The sequence below is a fragment of the Rhinatrema bivittatum genome, chromosome 7, assembly GCF_901001135.1.
Source record: "Rhinatrema bivittatum chromosome 7, aRhiBiv1.1, whole genome shotgun sequence".
NCBI classification, from domain to species: domain Eukaryota; kingdom Metazoa; phylum Chordata; class Amphibia; order Gymnophiona; family Rhinatrematidae; genus Rhinatrema; species Rhinatrema bivittatum.
Window position 1 is genome coordinate 37,958,518 of NC_042621.1, and position 19,739 is coordinate 37,978,256.

Sequence of the window (19,739 nt, forward strand, 5' to 3'; positions counted from 1 at the left end):
AAACTTTGTGAAGGAAATGTCTGAATTGGTTCCCTTCCAATTGCAGACTGAACAAGATGATAGGCACCAGATGATGGAGTTGCTCCAATTCCTGGATGCTCCCAAGGTAATAACCTCTATTCCTATCCACCAGGTCCTTCTGGATCTCCTGAAGAAGAACTGGGAACATCCTGGCTCCATTCCTCCAGTCCACAGGAAAGCTGACACTACCTATTTGGTGCAGTCAGCTCCAGGTTTTCAGAAATCACAATTGGATCACCACTCTGTCGTGGTAGAGTCTGCACAGAAGAGAGCAAAGATGTCAAAGCCTCACTCTTCTGTTCCCCCTGGCAAGGAACCAGGAAGATTCAGAACCAATGTCAGGAAGTATTTCTTCACGGAGAGGGTGGTGGATGCCTGGAATGCCCTTCCGGAGGAAGTGGTGAAGACCAGAACTGTGAAGGACTTCAAAGGGGCGTGGGATAAACACTGTGGATCCATAAAATCAAGAGGCCGTCAATAAAGAGTGGGTGGCTCGCCAGAATGACGGCTTCTGCCTGGAGATAATACCCTTATTCAATAAACATACACATAAACATACACATGTTCCAGCGCAGATGCTAAAGTTTTGTTGAATGTGAACCGACATGATGTTACTAAACGAATGGCGGTATATAAAGAACCTCAAATAAATAAATAAATAAATGGTTACTGTGACTCCAACATCACTCTAAGCTACAACAGCAAGAGGAAATGTGGAAAAAAGGATTCGCACTCACAAAGCGGGGAGTAGCTGGCTTGTTACGGTGGTTACTACCCCAAACCAAATAAGCCTGATACTTCACTTTCAATGCATAGCCAGCATAGCTCTCTGCTTCAATGGCAGGGGAGAAGAAAAACTGATACTTCACGCATATCCAGCATAGCTCTCTGCTTCAACGGCAGGGGAGAAGAAAAACTGATACTTCACGCGTATCCAGCATAGCTCCCTGCTTCAACGGCAGGGGAGAAGAAAAACTGATACTTCACGCATATCCAGCATAGCTCCCTGCTTCAACAGCAGGGGAGAAGAAAAACTGATACTTCACGCATATCCAGCATAGCTCCCTGCTTCAACAGCAGGGGAGAAGAAAAACTGATACTTCACGCATATCCAGCATAGCTCTCTACTTCAATGGCAGGGGAGAAGAAAAACTGATACTTCACGCATATCCAGCATAGCTCTCTGCTTCAACGGCAGGGGAGAAGAAAAAAGGATTCGCACTCACAAAGCGGGGAGTAGCTGGCTTGTTACGGCGGTTACTACCCCAAACCAAATAAGCCTGATACTTCACTTCAATGCATTTCCAGCATAGCTCTCTGCTTTAACGGCAGGGGAGAAGAAAAACTGATACTTCACGCATATCCAGCATAGCTCTCTGCTTCAACGGCAGGGGAGAAGAAAAACTGATACTACACGCATATCCAGCATAGCTCCCTGCTTCAACGGCAGGGGAGAAGAAAAACAACCAATAAGGGCTGAATAACATATTCTGGGTAAAACAAATAAGCATGGGTGTAGCTTGCTTATTGCGGCGGTTACTACCCCTACTACCCCTAACTAATCAAGCTAGATATTTCACTTGGATGCAGCTCCATCACTGCTCTCTACATTAATGGTGGGGGTGGAAGGGAAATAGAACCAAAGAGCTAAGAGAAACAGATAAGTATGAGAAAAAATGTGTGAAGCTTGCTGGGCAGACTGGATGGGCCGTTTGGTCTTCTTCTGCCGTCATTTCTATGTTTCTGTCAGGTGTATCCAGTACCGAGCGGTAGGAAGAGCTGCGTTAGTGCCTACGGCACCCGCGGTTGCCGCACGCACAGTGCAGCTCACCTACCGCTCGATCCTGAACACTAATTTTATTTAAATGTAAACCGCGTCCGAAAAGCCTTAGGCCCGCGCAACCCATTTTACTGGATAGAGCGCCTATACAGTATCCTGGGTGCGCGGGCCTAAGGCTTCACGCCACGCTGGTATCTGTCATTTCAAATGTCATTTGAAATGACAGATACCAGGAAGCGAAAAAACCAAAAGCAAAAAGTAAGTCGCTTCGCCGCTTCACTCTTCCCTCCTCCCGGAGCAGGGCGCGAAAAGCAGCCTTGCTCCGGGAGGAGGGAAGCGGCAAAGCGACTTACTTCTTGCTTTTGGTTTTTTTGCTTCGCCACTGTCAGTGTCTTCCCTTCCTCTTGGAGCAGGGCGCGAAAAGCAGCCTTGCTCCGGGAGGAGGGGAGAATAGACACGGACAGCGGCGAAGCGAAAAAAAACCAAAAGCAATTTTGGTTTTTTTTTCCAAAAAGCTAAAAGTAAGTTGCTTCGCCGCTATCAGTGTCCCCCCTCCTCCCGGAGCAAGGCTGCTTTTCGCGCCCTGCTCCGGGAGGAGGGGAGAAGAGATGACAGCGGCGAAGCAAAAAAAAAGCGAAAAAACCAAAAGGGGACCCGACCCGACTTACTTTTGCAGCCGTCCGGCATCGTTGCTCCCCCGCCTCGTCCGGCATCGTTGCTCCCCTGCCTCGTCCGGGAAGATGGCTGCCAGCACGGGGGAAAGCGGCCCCTGTGCATTCAATTGGCTGCCGTGACGCCAAACGTCGTGACGTCACGTCTTGAGCATTGCAGCCCCCCTCCGGACATCGGAGGGGGGCTGCAATGCAGGACCGGGCACTCACCCTAAGTTCTTGCCTAAAGTAGTATCGGAGTTTCACATTAATCAATCCATTATACTACCTACCTTCTTTCCCAGGCCCCATTCCAATCCAGGAGAACAGGCTCTGCATACCCTTGACTGTAAACGGGCTCTAGCATTCTACCTAGACCGTACAGCTGCCCACAGGGAAAGCACTCAATTATTTGTCTCTTTCCACCCTAACAAGTTAGGGAAGCCTTGTGGGTAAAAAAGACTCTCTCTCCTCCTGGTTGGCAGACTGCATATCCTTTTGCTATCAGCAAGCGGGCATTCCATTTTAAGACCGTGTTAAAGCACACTCTGTGAGGGCCATGGCGACTTCAGTAGCACACCTACGATCGGTGCTGCTTCCTGACATTTGCAGGGCTGCCACCTGGAGTTCTCTCCACACCTTTGCAGCCCACTATTGCTTGGACAAAGCCGGAAGACAAGATTCCATCTTCGGCCAGTCTGTCCTTCGTAACCTCTTTACAACGTGATTGTATAATTGATGAAGATAACTTAAATATTGTCTTTATCCATTACATACCAAAATCACCAATTTAAGGGGGGATCCAGAAAACTAAGAGGAGAAATATACGAAATAAAGAAAAGAAACGAGCATAGCATAAAAAGACCATTTCAACCAACGCCCAAACTTCTCTAGGTTGACATTGGGGAGGATGTTAATGGCTTCTTAAAATTCAAAAATGCTCTAAGTTGCTCTGGAGCAAAAAAGATGAAATAATCTGTATTATGTTTAATAAAACATTTACAAGGCTAACGAAGAGAAAAGAACAGACTAAAGAAATAGCCTCTTGTCGATACAAAAGAAAAGTCTTTTTTCTTGTATTACATGTGAAATATCAGGATATACACGAACCAGCGGACCATAGAATAGCGAGGACATATTCCTAAAATATTTTCTCATGACATTACTCACATCTTGAGATGATACAAATGTAACCAACAAGGTGGCACATTCTAAAATTTCAGGTGAAGAACTCTCTAAGAAATTAGTCAGGAGGTGCCTGCAACTGAGAGGAGAACTGAGAAGGGAAGGGTTTTGGCGGTCTTACCGGGGGTGCAGCTAGCAAGCAACCCCAATGGAGGCACAGCTGAACCCTAATCAGTGACGTCATTGCTGCGAGACGCTTGGGACTATAAAAACTGTTCCTGACCAACCAGTAATTGAGATGCCTGCAACTGAGAGGAGAACTGGGAAGGGTTTCGGCAGTCTTATCGGGGGTGCAGCTAGCAAGTGGCCCCGACGGAGGCACAGCTGAGCCCTAATCAGTGATGTCATCACTGCAAGACGCTTGGGACTATAAAAACTGTCCTTCAGCAGTGTGCAGCTGCCGCCGGCGAGCTGCCTAAGCTGCACGCGCCAAAGGGGTGTACGCAGCTTTCTTCAGCTTTCTTCAGATTTCTCAAATATTATATTATGAAAAAATAGAGTATCCTCCCTGGGACTGGTACCTTCAACTTTGACTTGGATCCAAGGTAAAATCAGCTAACAAGTCCGTGCTTCTGTCCTTGAATATTTCTTTTTTTTCTTAAATGTCTCGTTCAGCACGTAAGAGAAGGGCTAGAGAGCGTCAGGCCTCAGACGCAATTGAGTCGGTCTCCTACCGTAGGACCAATGGATTTGCACGTGCAGCGTGGGATACAATTAGGGGATGCAGGTTCGCTGAGTGCTAGAAGGGGAGAAGAGGAGCCCTCCAGCGTTCCTGAACTTTTAACATCACTCTCCCCTGCAGAGAGATCTCCCCCGACTAACCCTGATGAGAAATTCCAGCAAACCCAGGAAAATTGAGCCCAGCCGAAAGGGCAGGGGAAGGATCTCCCTTGAGGCAAGGAGGACAACTGGAAGAACTCTCAGCTAATGAAGTCTTCTCGGCAGTGGTCAAACTTCTATCGGAGCTGTAGATGTGGGTTATGTGGTAAGAGAAGTGGGACCTTCTATAATCCAGTTTAAACCCTTAGTAAAACCACAGACTTTTTCACTTGAATTTATATGGGATGCTATAAATGAAGTAAATAAAAATATGGGGGATCAATTGCTTGTAATATTAAGTACTGTGGGTGTAACTAAGGAGTGTGGAAACAATAGAAGTGGAAAATAAGAAAATCAAGAACAAATTAATTAAGGTAAAAGAAGACGTGGGGAATATAAGACAAGTACAATCAGTGATGGTGCAGGAAAATTTAATGCTACAATCTAAAATAGAAAAACTGGAAAATGCTGCCAGAATAAAAGATATATATTGTATAAATTTTCCTAAAACCCTTACTGTTACACCATTGCATTTATGGAGAAGGTATTTAATGGAAAATTTAAATATTCCAGAGGCAACTTTGCCCATACTTTCAAAGATATTTTATTTACCACCAATGAAAAATCAGTGGAGGTAAGAGATATTGGAAATTTACAAGTATATGAATTACAACAAAATCAACCTCCCCAAGATAAAGCTTTGAATGTATCAGAACTACTTGAGCAAACAGATTTAGATTTAGTTGAGACTTAGATATCAATAATATTGTTTATGCTAGAATCTGATAAAGATTGGATTTTTTAAAATTGTTTTGCTATGGGAGGTAAAGTACAGCTTTTCCCAGACTTTGCACCAGTAACTCAGATGCAGAAAGCAATTTCTGTTAAAACCTCATATACTTCAGATGGGTATGTATTTCATACTGAAATACCCATGTAAATGTTTGATAAAAAGTGAGGGTAACATCTATGTCTTTTTACAACTAGAGCAATTAAGTCAGTTCATCGACAAAATGAAACCCACAATTAGTTCCACACCGAAACCCACATAAATACAGCTTTAAGATGAGAAGGGATCTCTCAAAGTATATAAATAAGTCCCTAGGTTAGCTGAGAATTAGTGTATGTTTAATAATATTAAAATGGTTTGGAATTGAGTACCTTGGAACCATTTGTGAGCTAAACACAGGTTATGTTGTACTACTCTAGTATTAAATGATTAACTGTCGATAGAAATTTTCTTAAAAATTTAGAACTATGTAAAAATATTTTGCTTATTGTTTATTGTAATTCCTGTGAGAAATTCAAGATGTTATTGCTTGAACTGTAAGGTAAAAAGTTATAAATAAAAAATTAAAAAAAAAAAAAGAAATTAGTCAAATTAGGAAAACCAGACTGGATATGAAATATTAGCATTCACAGAAGGAACAAGAGGAAGGAAAGATTTACTAATAGAAGGCAAATGCTCAGAATCAAATTTTAGAGCTTCTAAGAAATATTTCTTTAAGGTAATTCTCCTAAAATCTTGGAGAAATTTAATAAAAGAAGATTCAAATGTCTGGAATAGTTTTATAATTGTTCAATCCTTCTTAACAAGGTGTTTCTGTCCTTCACTGAGACAGACTGAAAAGTTTTCATATCTTTAACATCACCTTCCAATTTAGAAACTTTTGTTGTAAGGGTACTATATTTCCATTATATTTGTCCCTCATCTGCTCCATTTTTAAAGTAAGAGAGTCTGTCTTCAAAGAGCAAACATTTGAAGAATTATCAAATCCTGCCATCAGCTCCCACAGTGAGTCCAGAGTCACAACCTCGGGACGAACAGGGACTGCTGAAGGCCCACTGGTAGATGATGACAAATCACCCCAGACCAAATCCAAGTGGGACATCGCCACATTCAAATCCACCCCAGCAGTGGTAGAAGAACTCAAGGACTAGGGCAGAGTTGGTGAAAGAAATTCACCCCAATGATCATCCAGTGGTGGCTCCACTCCCTGAGAAGCTATCTCCAGTGTTCCACAAGCCCCCTCCATCGTGTCGCTCCAGCAACATTGTAGCTAAGTGCCACGGAGCTGAGAAACAGGAGTTATTGCTGTGCCAGGGGAAGCCATTGGTCTAGCCGGCTGAGGGACACCTCTGCTGCAGACGCCGGTACTGCTTCTTCCATGCGGGCACCATCAGACTCCTCTGCTCCCTGAAGGTTGATCGATGAGGCGATGAAATTTGTGATCAGCTGCTGGCTCGAAGGGAAGAGGGCTTCGGGAGGAAAAACCCTCACCCTGCCCTTTCTTTTGGAAGGCATCACAAGCAACGAAAGGTAGCAAGTAGAAAGGAAGGTATAGCAAAGCTGCTGAGCACTGTCTCTAGCATGACGCCATCTTGGACCCCCCACCCGGTAGAATCAGCTTTGAAGAAAGCAAAGCGTAGTAAGACTCATTATCCCAGGACAAGCAGGATGCTAGTCCTCACATATGGGTGACGTCATCCACGGAGCCCTTAAGCGGGAAAAACTTCTGGCAAGTTTCTAGAAGCTTTTAACTGGCTGCCTGAGGCTACTGAGCATGCCCGGCATGCCATGATATTCCTTGCCACAGGGGTCTCACTCCAGTCTTCTTTTTTCCGCGCTGCTAGCTGCATCGCGGTTTCCAGGAGCCCCGTGAGTTACCTCACAACGATTAACTTAAATTCTCAACTTTTTACCCTTTACGGGTCTCGCTCGGTTTGTCACCGGCTGGTGACAAACACCATACTCTTTTTTCGAAAAAAGGAATCCGAATTCATCGACGGATGTCGACGGAGAAAACTTCCGGATTCAAAAAATGTCCGGCCTGCAACCGGACTATGTCGATCACAGACCCGCACGTCGAGTGCGTACGCTGTTTGGGTGGAGACCATGACATCGCCTCTTGTGCCCAGTGTCAAGAAATGACGGCGAAAGGTAGGAAACTTCGCCATGAAAAGATGGCTCAGATTTTTCAAATCCGAGCATCGCCGTCGCCTTCGTCATCGACTAAATCTTCACCGGTAGGCTTATCGAAGAAAATACTTCTCAAAACAAGAACCCCAGAAGGTTCGGGAGACGCTTCATCGCCAACACCATCCGTGGCATCATCAAAGTCCGTAACTGAACTTCGCACAAAGCATAAGCACCGTAGACATCACTCGATTCCTCCATTGCCACCGCCGGAGGAACCGGTATCCAAACAGCGGAAATTGTCATCGACCTCCGTTACACCTACAGAGGAACCGATACCAACGACTTCGGTGACAGACTTAACAGCATTGATTAAGAAAATTGTCACTGATGCCCTAAAGGAAAGCATTCCGGCAACACTGCCGATGCCGACCTCCGGGTCGATGCCGACTTCTCAGTCGATGCCGGCCATCGGGCCGATGCCGATAATTCCATCGATGCCGACTATCGAGTCGATGCCCTCCTCGATATCGATGCCGGTGCCACCATCGGTGCCACCGTCGATCTCCATGCCGATATCGATGTCGGTGCCACCATCGGTGCCACCATCGATACCGATGCCGGTGCCATCGTCCATCTCGATGGCGAGGACGACTGCAGCGTCTCCGCCAACAACGCTCTCTATGCCGATGGAGGCGGCCTGCTGTTCTTCAGTGATACCGACTGATCCAACGATACAGCTGTCACAGCCATCGATGGAATCGACTATTTTACAAACCTCGATCTCCACGATGGCTTCCAGGCCTATCTCCTCATTGATTCCCATTTCAATGTTCTCTTTTCTAACCACAGCACTTCCTACTGCTGCACAAACAACACCACATTACACCCTAGCTCCATCCAGAGCTCCAGGACAGGGAAAGAAGGCATCAAGAAAGTCTAAGCACACATCTTTGCAGGCTCCAGAAGTTTCTTCTGAGAGAAGACTACATGCAATGCTAACAAAAAGATATCAGGATCTTTTAGCTTCTTTGCCTTCACAACCTGAGGAGGAAAGTGATGCCAGTGAGAATGAACAAGACACCCAAGATCCCTTACAAGGGCCATCTGGGATATCACCATCGCAAGGGCTGGACCATCATGCATACCAGCCACCTACTGATACTTGGTCGGATACACAATCGGAGCATTCTTCAGAGGATTTTTTATCAGAAGATACTCCACCTCAGGCCAAGAAACAATCCCCTCCTGAGGATTTATCCTTTGCTTCTTTCATTCAAGAGATGTCAGAATCCATCCCTTTTCAGCTCCAAGCGGAGAAGGATGAAAGGCAGCAGACATTAGAGATACTACAGTTCGTAGATCCCCCAAAACATAACCTAGCTATCCCAGTGCATGAAGTGCTACTACAACTTCAACAAAGGATTTGGGAGCACCCGTGTACAACTCCTGCAGTAAATCGTAGAGTGGACTCCACTTATTTAGTCCAAGCAGCCCCAGGGTTCGAGAAACCACAACTACCACACACCTCGTTAGTAGTGGAATCTGCACAAAAGAAGTCACGTAGGTCTAGAACGCACGCCTCTATCCCTCCAGGGAAAGATAACAGATTTCTAGACCTTATGGGACGGAAGATTTATCAGGGAGCGATGCTGAATTCTAAAATAGCAGCTTACCAGCTGTATATGACACAGCATCAAAGAAATCTGTGGAAGCAGATTGAGGAGTTCCTCCCATCTCTACCTCAACAACAACAGGAGGCAGCTCAACAGATTGTGCAGAAAGGTCTGGATTCGGGAAAACATGAGGTGCGAGCGGCATATGATGCGTTTGAGACTTCCTCCAGAACGGCAGCATCTGGCATCAGTGCCCGTAGATGGGCCTGGTTGAAGGCTTCGGACTTACGTCCAGAAATTCAAGATAAACTGGTGGACTTGCCTTGCCAAGGTGACAACTTGTTCAGAACAAAGGTGCAGGATGCTGTAACGCAACTTAGAGAGCACTCTGAAACATTAAAACAGCTCTCCACTCTGTCCCATGACCCTTCAACTCACCCTGCTCGCAGGCCGCCGCGTAGAGACACCAGACGACCTTTCTACCGGCCGAGGAGATATTACCCTCAAACCTCTAGACCACGCCCTACAAGGCCTCAACAACGGCCTCAACAGAGACAGCAGAGAGCTGCAAGGCCGCAGCCTCCGCCCCAAACAGCTTCCACCTCTGGCTTTTGAAAGCAGTCCCGGAGAACAAAGACCAAACCCCTTTCCAGAGTTACCAGTAGGGGGAAGGATTTCCCAGTTTTACAACGAATGGGAAAGTATCACCACAGATCAATGGGTATTATCCATAGTTCAACAAGGTTACCACTTGGACTTCACAGCTTCCCCGCAGGAGTTCCCTCCACAAAACTCCTATCTCGAACACATTCCTCAATTACAGATGGAATTATCTACTCTTCTGAAAGCAAACGCTGTGGAACACGTACCACACTCCCAGAAGGGAAGAGGATTCTATTCCCGGTATTTCCTCATTCCAAAGAAAACAGGAGGACTTCGTCCCATTCTAGATCTCAGAAATCTCAACAAATTTCTAAAGAAAGAAAAATTCAGAATGGTATCATTAGGCACCATGCTTCCTCTCATACAAAGGGGGGATTGGCTTTGTTCTCTGGATCTCCAAGATGCTTATACTCACATACCTATTTTCCCACCTCATCGCAAGTACCTAAGATTCAAGGTGGGACACCAGCATTTTCAATACAGAGTTCTACCATTCGGCCTCGCCTCAGCTCCCAGAGTATTCACCAAATGCCTAGCAGTAATAGCAGGACATTTGCACAAACAAGGGGTTCATGTCTTCCCTTACCTAGACGATTGGCTAATAAAAAGCCATTCGCACCAAGGAGCACTAACTTCTCTACGTTACACAATACAGTTACTTCACAAGCTGGGGTTTCTCATAAACTATCAAAAATCCCACCTTCAACCGTCTCATCTGCTACAATACATAGGAGCAGAATTAGACACAAACCTAGCACAGGCTTTTCTTCCAGAAGATCGTGCTCAAACACTGTCCCGGTTGGCGTACTCCATGTCCATACAACCACAAGTGACAGCTCATCAGTTTCTCATCTTACTAGGCCACATGGCGTCAACGGTTCACGTCACTCCTATGGCAAGACTTGCCATGCGACTAACCCAATGGACTCTTCGATCACAATGGATCCAAGCAATTCAACCACTTCACTCTCGCATCCAAGTAACCCACCAACTACGCTCATCACTACAATGGTGGATACTCAAAGACAATTTGCGCAAGGGCCTACCCTTCCAAAAACCGGTCCCTCAGATAACATTAACTACAGATGCATCCACCTTGGGCTGGGGAGCTCATGTGAACTCTTTCCAAACACAAGGAACTTGGACAAAACTCGAAGCCACTTATCAAATCAATTTTTTGGAACTTCGAGCTATACGTTATGCGCTGCATGCGTTCAAGGACTGCCTTTCACACAAGACTGTGCTAATCCAGACAGACAATACTGTAGCCATGTGGTACATCAACAAACAGGGAGGTACGGGCTCGTATCTCCTTTGTCAGGAAGCGGCACAAATTTGGGACTGGGCCTTAAACCACTCAATGTTCCTACAGGCCACTTATCTAGCAGGGATTCACAATGTACTAGCAGACCGACTCAGTCGCCAGTTCCAACCTCACGAGTGGTCTCTGAATCCCTCGATAGCGACAAAGATATTCCAACGTTGGGGACAACCAACAACAGACCTCTTTGCGTCGCAGCTGAACCACAAAGTGGACAACTTCTGTTCTCTGCACAAACAGAAGAACCAGCCAGCCAAGGACGCCTTTGCTCGCCCTTGGAATTCAGGCCTACTATACGCATATCCTCCAATACCGCTTATCACCAAGACGCTGGTGAAACTACAGCAGGACAAGGGGTCCATGATTCTCATAGCCCCCTATTGGCCTCGACAAGTATGGTTTCCCACACTGCTAGACCTGTCAATCAAGGATCCAATACGCCTGGGAGTGGCTCCCACTCTCATCACTCAGGATCAGGGCCGGTTGCGCCATCCCAACCTTCAATCCCTATCCTTGACAGCATGGATGTTGAAAGCTTGATCTTGCAATCACTTAATCTCTCATCTAATGTTTCTCAAGTGCTTATAGCTTCCCGCAAACCGTCCACAAGAAAGAATTATTCTTTCAAATGGAAACGATTTACTTCCTGGTGCAAGCAAAACAATACAGATCCTTTCACTTGCCCCACAACTACTCTTCTAGATTATCTGTACTATCTCTCAGACTCTGGTCTTCAGACATCATCAATCAGAGTACATTTGAGTGCAATCTCAGCTTATCATAACAAGATAGGAGACGCTCCTATCTCCACACAACCTCTCGTCAGTAGATTCATGAGAGGTCTAACTCAACTTAAACCACCAATTCGGGCCCCAGCTCCACAATGGGACCTAAATCTGGTCTTAACAGGTTTAATGCGTTCTCCCTTTGAACCTATAGATACCTGTGAACTTAAATTTCTCACATGGAAAACTATTTTCCTCATAGCCATTACATCAGCTAGGAGGGTTAGTGAATTACAAGCCCTTGTCACATATGAACCTTATACAAAGTTTCTCCATGACAGAGTGGTTCTCCGAACACATCCAAAATTCCTTCCTAAGGTAGTTACGGAATTCCACTTAAATCAAACTATAGTTCTACCCACATTCTTCCCAAAGCCTCACTCTCATCAAGGCGAAAGAGCTTTACACACTTTGGACTGTAAACGTGCGTTGTCCTATTACTTAAATCGCACTACGTCCCTCAGAAAATCCAATCAGCTTTTTGTCTCTTATGACCCTAATAAGCCAGGTAAAGCAGTGGGAAAGCATACTCTATCAAATTGGCTAGCAGACTGCATACAATTTTGCTATACAAAAGCAGGCCTTCCTCTCCAAGGGCGAGTAAAAGCACATTCAGTAAGAGCAATGTCAACCTCAGTAGCACATTTTCGTTCAGTGCCACTCATTGACATTTGTAAAGCAGCAACATGGAGTTCTCTCCACACCTTTGCAGCTCATTACTGTTTGGACAAGGAAGGGCGACAGGATTCAGCCTATGGACAATCTGTCTTAAAGAACTTGTTTCCAGTTTAATCCCAACTCCTTCTACATCCAACCTGCTGTGATCCTCGGCTGACTCATTCAACAGAAACATTGCACTACACAATGACTCAGCCTCTAGCTTGCTAATCACCCATATGTGAGGACTAGCATCCTGCTTGTCCTGGGATAAAGCAAAATTGCTTACCTTGTAATAGGTGTTATCCCAGGACAGCAGGATGTAGTCCTCACGAAACCCACCCGCCACCCCGCGGAGTTGGGCATCAGACTTTATTATATCATTTTTAGCTAACGCTTATTGCTACATACAAGACTGGAGTGAGACCCCTGTGGCAAGGAATATCATGGCATGCCGGGCATGCTCAGTAGCCTCAGGCAGCCAGTTAAAAGCTTCTAGAAACTTGCCAGAAGTTTTTCCCGCTTAAGGGCTCCGTGGATGACGTCACCCATATGTGAGGACTACATCCTGCTGTCCTGGGATAACACCTATTACAAGGTAAGCAATTTTGCTTTCCAGTATTCCTCTTGGTAAGAATGCTGAATTACTAGATAATACAGTGAAAAGAATTTCCAGTCAGTTTTGTTAACATCCAGAATAGCTGCTCATCAACTTTACATGGTGCAATATATGTATAATTCCTTACAAAAGCTACAAGGCATGACCCGCCAGCTTCCTATAGACACCATGGATAGTTTTACTTCAGTATTGCAAGATGCAGAAGAATGTGGAAAGCATATAATTCAACCAACCTATGACGCATACAATACTTCTTCCAGGGCTTCTGTGGCAGCCGTTAAGAGTCAGAAGACTAGCATGGCTTCAAGAATCAGGCTTTCAATGAGGATGTTTATGAAAATCTGACTGATGCTTCATGCACTAGAGATTAATCTCTTCAGAGACAAATTGAAAGAAACAGTAGATCTCAAGATTCTTACCCTATCAGCAGCTACAGTGGAGCATCCATCTATAAGTAGAAAAAGTCAACCTCAACATTTCATAAGAACATAAGAAATTCCATGCTGGGTCAGACCAAGATCCATCGAGCCCAGCAATTTGTCTCTGACAGTGGCCAGTCCAGGTCACAAGTACCCATCAGATCCCAAAATGTAGAAATTGTTACTTGCTTCCAGGGATAGCAGTATCTTTTCTTACTCTACCTGGTCAATAATGTTTTATAGACATTTCCCTCCAGGATGTTGTCCAAACCTCTCTTTAATGCCACTATGTTAGTTGCTTGACCAAATCCTCTGTTTTAATATCAAAAAAATATTACAATAGAAAACCTTTTCAAATCCTCTTTTTTACTTCAAATATACAAAGGGAATACATGTATAAAGCTAACATTTACTACTAAAAAAACATTCATGCTTCCATCCACACATACATATTAAAAACACATTTATAACTTTCTCTTGCGTAGTGAAATTTCTTTCTCCGTTGTTACCAACGATGACAATCTCTTCTCTTCTTTTCTCGGGAAAGACAGGAAACAGAGAGTAGGATTAAATGGACAATTTTCTCAGTGGAAGGGAGTGGGCAGTGGAGTGCCTTAGGGATCTGTATTGGGACCCTTACTTTTCAATATATTTATAAATGATCTGGAAAGAAATACGAGTGAGATAATCAAATTTGCAGATGATACAAAATTGTTCAGAGTAGTTAAATCACAAGCAGATTGTGATAAATTACAGGAGGAACTTGTGAGGCTGGAAAATTGGGCATCAAAATCACAGATGAAATTTAATGTGGATAAGTGCAAGGTAATGCATATAGGGAAAAATAACCCATGCTATAGTTACACAATATTAGATTCCATATTAGGTGCTACAACCCAAGAAAAGAGATCTAGGCGTCATAGTGGATAACACATTGAAATTGTCGGTTCAGTGTGCTGCGGCAGTCAAAAAAGCAAACAATGTTGGGAATTATTAGAAAGGGAATGGTGAATAAAACGGAAAATGTCATAATGCCTCTGTATCGCTCCATGGTGAGACCGCACCTTGAATACTGTGTATAATTCTGGTCGCCGCATCTCAAAAAAGATATAATTGTGCTGGAGAAGGTACAGAGAAGGGCTACCAAAATGATAAGGGGAATGGAACAATTCCTCTATGAAGAAAGACTAAAGAGGTTAGGACTTCTCAGCTTGGAGAAGAGACGGCTGAGGGGGGATATGATATAGGTGTTTAAAATCATGAGAGGTCTAGAACGGGTAGATGTGAATCTGTTATTTACTCTTTCGGATAATAGAAAGACTAGGGGGCACTCCATGAAGTTAGCATGTGGCACATTTAAAACTAATAGGAGAAAGCGCTTTTTTACTCAACGCACAATTAAACTCTGGAATTTGTTGCCAGAGGATGTGGTTAGTGCAGTTAGTATAGCTGTGTTTAAAAAAGGATTGGATAAGTTCTTGGAGGAGAAGACCATTACCTGCTATTAATTAAGTTGACTTAGAAAATAGCTACTGCTATTACTAGCAATGGTAACATGGAATAGACTTAGTTTTTGGGTACTTGCCAGGCTCTTGATTGGCCACTGTTGGAAACAGGATGCTGGGCTTGATGGACCCTTGGTCTGACCCATTATGGCATGTTCTTATGTTCTTAGATTGTGGATTCAGGCCTATTTTAGGCATAGATCTTCATTCATTCATTTATTTATTTATTTATTTATTTATTTAAGGATTTTTTTTATATACCGCAGTACGTAAAGATATACATCATCGCGGTTTACATTTAACTGTAACTTAGCAACAGGCTTTACAATTGACATTCTTAGCAGTTATTAATTAGAAAAAAAAAATTACAATTAACAGGATTGACGGAAAACAGGCTGTACAGACCGTGTCACTTCAGGTTCCTGAGGTGACAAACTAGTTCTCCCTTCCACAGTTGAGCCAGATCCTGCATGTGGTGTTTGTATTGGGGGAGGGGGGATCCACAGTTGACAACCTGCTGCTTCTTTCCTCTATTCAGGAAATCTAGGGGATTTCCAAAATGGTAGCTCCCCCCCTTCACATTCCTTCCACCCCTCTTTCTCCTCTGCCCAGGTCTCTCACTATTCCCTCTGGTGAGTCTGTCTTTTATCTTTGGTGGCTGTGTTTCGTTAAGTGCCTTTGTTTCTCCATCAGTGGACAATTAAAAAAAAAAAAAGTCAGGGTACAGAAAGGGAGAGGTTCCCAGAGTTTCTGTTTTTGGTGGTGCAGATGGCAGCACTGTGAATAAGGGAACTCAGGAGTTGTTCAGGCAGATGGGCATGTGTTTGTGAGGTTTTCTACCGTGCTGGGAGTTTGTGTGGGAAGCAACCAAGATGCTAGCTAATTAGCACGGGAGAAAAATTGGTTTCCCAAACAGAAGTGGGATCACTTAACAGTGTCTGGAAAATCTTGTCTGTGTCCATTTCAGCCACCTCTCATTCTCTTGAGGCCAGCAACTGTTTACACCTCATGCACCATTCTATCAGTTGCCTACATATTGTATTCTGTGCAGTAAACTGCAGCTGGATTTCTGTCTGCATCTCTTCATGCTAGATGAGTTTTATGAAGTTTGTATGAAATGAGAATGTATAGCATGCACATGCTGTTATTCTGTCCTCTTGAGTTGCACAATTCCTGGGTGATACAGGTCTTACAAGGAATTTCTGGTACTCGCATTTTTCAAAAGGTTAAAGTGCTCCAATGACCTCTATCCCTATAGGACAATGAACGCTGGGAGACAAATCGTATGCTGACTAGTGGTGTGGTTCATCGGTTGGAGGTGGATGAAGACTTTGAGGAGGACAATACTGCTAGGGTTCATCTGCTGGTTCATAATCTGGTGCCGCCGTTCTTGGATGGGCGCATTGTTTTTACGAAGCAGGTGAGGGGAGGAGGTTCTATGAGATGTGGGGGTGTGGGTGTGCTCGGGGGATTTCTGAGAGGCATGACTGTAAGTGCTCCTTGGGGAGCAGTATGTACATGGATTACTGGATAGTATGCTTGCAGTGATAGGCAGAGGCCTCTCTGGATTACTTACATGTCCCTTTTCTATTCAGCTTTGTACAGTGCAATCTTTATGGTATACTGTGGAATTGTGAACCCACACTGGAGGCAATGCATGGAAATCTGTCTCATGAATATTCATTGTGGATATTCTGAAAACCCAACTGGCTGGATGTGTCCTGAGGACTGGGTTAAGAACCACTGTAGTACTTGTACAAAGTTCAGTTGTCAGCAGGGATTGATACTGTTTGTGTTTTGTTCTGTTGGTTTTCTTTTCAATGTCTTACTCCAACTCTATCAGCCTGAGCCTGTTGTTCCAGTGAAGGATCCTACTTCTGACCTGGCAATCATTGCTCGTAAGGGCAGTCAGCTGGTACGCAAACACAGGGAACAGAAAGAACGCAAAAAGGTGAGTTCAGGTTTGCATGTTCCTGTCTAAATCTTAATTTATGTATTCTGCTTTGAGACTAAACCTGGCAAAAAGCGGAATATCAAATGTTCATAAATACATGAATAACATAAATATTTCCTGCTTTGTTTGTGTATCCATTATCTTTAAATCTTTTTATTGCTTTTTAATACACATACAAATTCTAAGTGATGGTGAACTCTTATCCACCAAGTTAATACAAGATAACACATAAACAGTGAATGAAACCTTAACTCCCCAGCTCTCCCCCTCCCCTTCCCCTTATCATATTCACCCTTCAAGAAGTTTTATTTTTATTTATTTATTTAAAAACTCTTCTATACCATCGTTAAGTTAGATAAACATCACAACGGTTTACAGTAAGGCACAATAATAAAAAAAAATGGGTGGTATAGATTACAACTTAATCATGTGCCATCATAGTACAGTAACAATTTAATATAATAAACTATATGTGTAAGTTAATCTTGAATATTAGGAACATATTAAGCGGATTGTATTTAACATTACTATGCATTTGTATGTTATAAGTAACAACTTCTAGTTTGGTGTGTTCTTATCATCAGCTGTTTTTCTCGTTCTCTTTATCTTTATAAAAAGCTTGTTTAAAGAGCCAGGTTTTCAGATTTGTTTTGAAAATTTTCAAATTTCTCTGCAGTCTTAAATCGAGAGGCATGGTGTTCCATAGCACAGGACCAGCCAGTGACAGTGCTCTTTATCCCAGGACAAGCAGGATGCTAGTCCTCACATATGGGTGACATCACTCACGGAGCCCTAATGCGGGAAAACTTCTGGCAAAGTTTCTAGAAGCTTTTAACTGGCAGCCCGAGGCTACTGAGCATGCCCGGCATGCCATGATATTCCCTGCCACAGGGGTCTCACTTCAGTCTTCTTTTTTCCGCGCTGCTAACGACATCGCGGGTCACAGGAGCCCTGTGAGGTTTTTCCTCACAACTTCACAATTTTTTGTGTAAAATTTGCCCATCGCGGGTTTCATACACTTTGTCACTGGCTGGTGACAAACACCTTAATTTTCGCTAAAGAAAATTCCTATTTTCCATCGACGGATGTCGACTGAGAAAACATCAGGCTTCAAAAAGTGCCCGGCCTGCAACCGAACAATGTCCATAACGGACCCGCATACTGAATGCGTTCGGTGCCTTGGAGGAGAACATGACATCGCTGCCTGTTCAAAATGCCAAGAAATGACGGTAAAAGGCAGAAAACTCCGCCAAGAAAAAATGGCTCAAATATTCCAAATTCAACCAGGGCAAAATCATCGCCGGTAGGCCTCTCAAAGAAGATACTGATTACGAAAAGACTTCCGGAGGGTTCGGGGGATGCCTCCTCTCCAACACCCTCCACATCATCGACAAGGTCAGTATCTGAACCACGTTCTAAGCATAAACACCGACGGCATCGATCGATTCCACTGCTTCCGCCGCCGGAGGAACCGATCCATAAGAAGCAAAGAATTTCCTCCGCTTCAGTGCCATCGGTTCCGGAATCGATACCATTGACATCGCAGCAAGTATCAACTCCGATTACCGACTTGACTGCTTTAATTAAACAAATAGTCACTGATGCCTTGCAGCATCAAATTCCGGCATCATCGCCGATGCCGACCACCGTGTCGATGCTGGCGGAATCGCCGATGTCTCTACCTTCGATACCTGCTTCGCAGCCGATGCCAGCGACTCTACCGATAATGCCGATACTTCAGTCAATGCCGGCATATACGCCGATGCCAGCGATGACTTCATCAATTCCGCTGATGACTTCTTCGATGACAGTTCCATTCTCATTACACGCACCATCGATGCCATTGGTTCCTTCACAAATTCCGATGCCTTCGATGACTTCCAGGCCAATTTCATCGATGATTCCAATATCGATGTTCACCTTCAATACTTCATCGATTCCACCTATTTCACAATCGATGTCTCTCTACACAATGGCACCGTCTAAAGCACCTGTGCCAAGAAAAACATCTTCAACTCAAAAGTCATTGGGAAAATTTAAACACTCTTCATTTACAGCTCCAGACACTTCCACTTCTGAAGCACAGTTACATAGCATCCTCACTAAGAGGTATCAAGACCTCCTGGCCTCATTGCCCATAGCACCTGGACAAGAAGAAGAGGACAGAGAGCATTCACCGGATCCTCAAGATCCCTTACAAGGACCTTCAGGGGTTCCTCCACCTCAAAGGCCGGAACCTCCTCAGTATCATCTTCCTACTTCGGATACTTGGTCAGACACAGAATCTGAGCATTCCTCAGAGGATTTTTTGTCTGACACTTCTCCACCTCAAGCTAAAAAGCAGTCACCTCCAGAGGACCTTTCATTTTCCTCTTTTATTCAAGAAATGTCTGAGTCCATACCCTTCCAACTCCAGGCTGAGAAGGATGAGAGGCAGCAGACGCTTGAAATTTTACAGTTTGTAGATCCTCCTAAGCACAATCTAGCCATTCCAGTGCATGAAGTGCTATTACAGCTTCAGCAGAAGATATGGGAACACCCATGCACAACCCCTGCTGTAAACAGGAGAGTAGACTCTACTTATCTCGTTCAAGCAGCCCCAGGATTTGAGAAACCTCAACTTCCTCACAATTCCCTGGTTGTAGAATCTGCTCAAAAAAAATCCCGCAGATCCAGAACTCATGCCTCAATCCCTCCAGGAAAGGACAGTAGATTTTTAGATTTAATGGGCAGAAAAATCTACCAGGGAGCCATGCTGAACTCTAAAATTGCTGCATATCAGCTCTACATGACGCAGCACCAGAGGAATCTCTGGAAACAAATTGAAG

General features: G+C 44.3%; 1 protein-coding gene across 4 annotated transcripts in view; it reads left to right on the top strand.

Moving 5' to 3' along the window:
- Nucleotides 1–19,739, top strand: part of DHX38 (DEAH-box helicase 38) — a 450,894-nt gene that overhangs the window by 177,348 nt on the left and 253,807 nt on the right. For all 4 annotated transcript variants that reach the window (XM_029608272.1, XM_029608271.1, XM_029608270.1 and 1 more), the window contains 2 exons: nucleotides 16,216–16,377; nucleotides 16,801–16,908. In XM_029608272.1, the coding sequence (XP_029464132.1) occupies nucleotides 16,216–16,377; nucleotides 16,801–16,908 (270 nt within the window). The remainder of the gene's footprint in view (nucleotides 1–16,215; nucleotides 16,378–16,800; nucleotides 16,909–19,739) is intronic.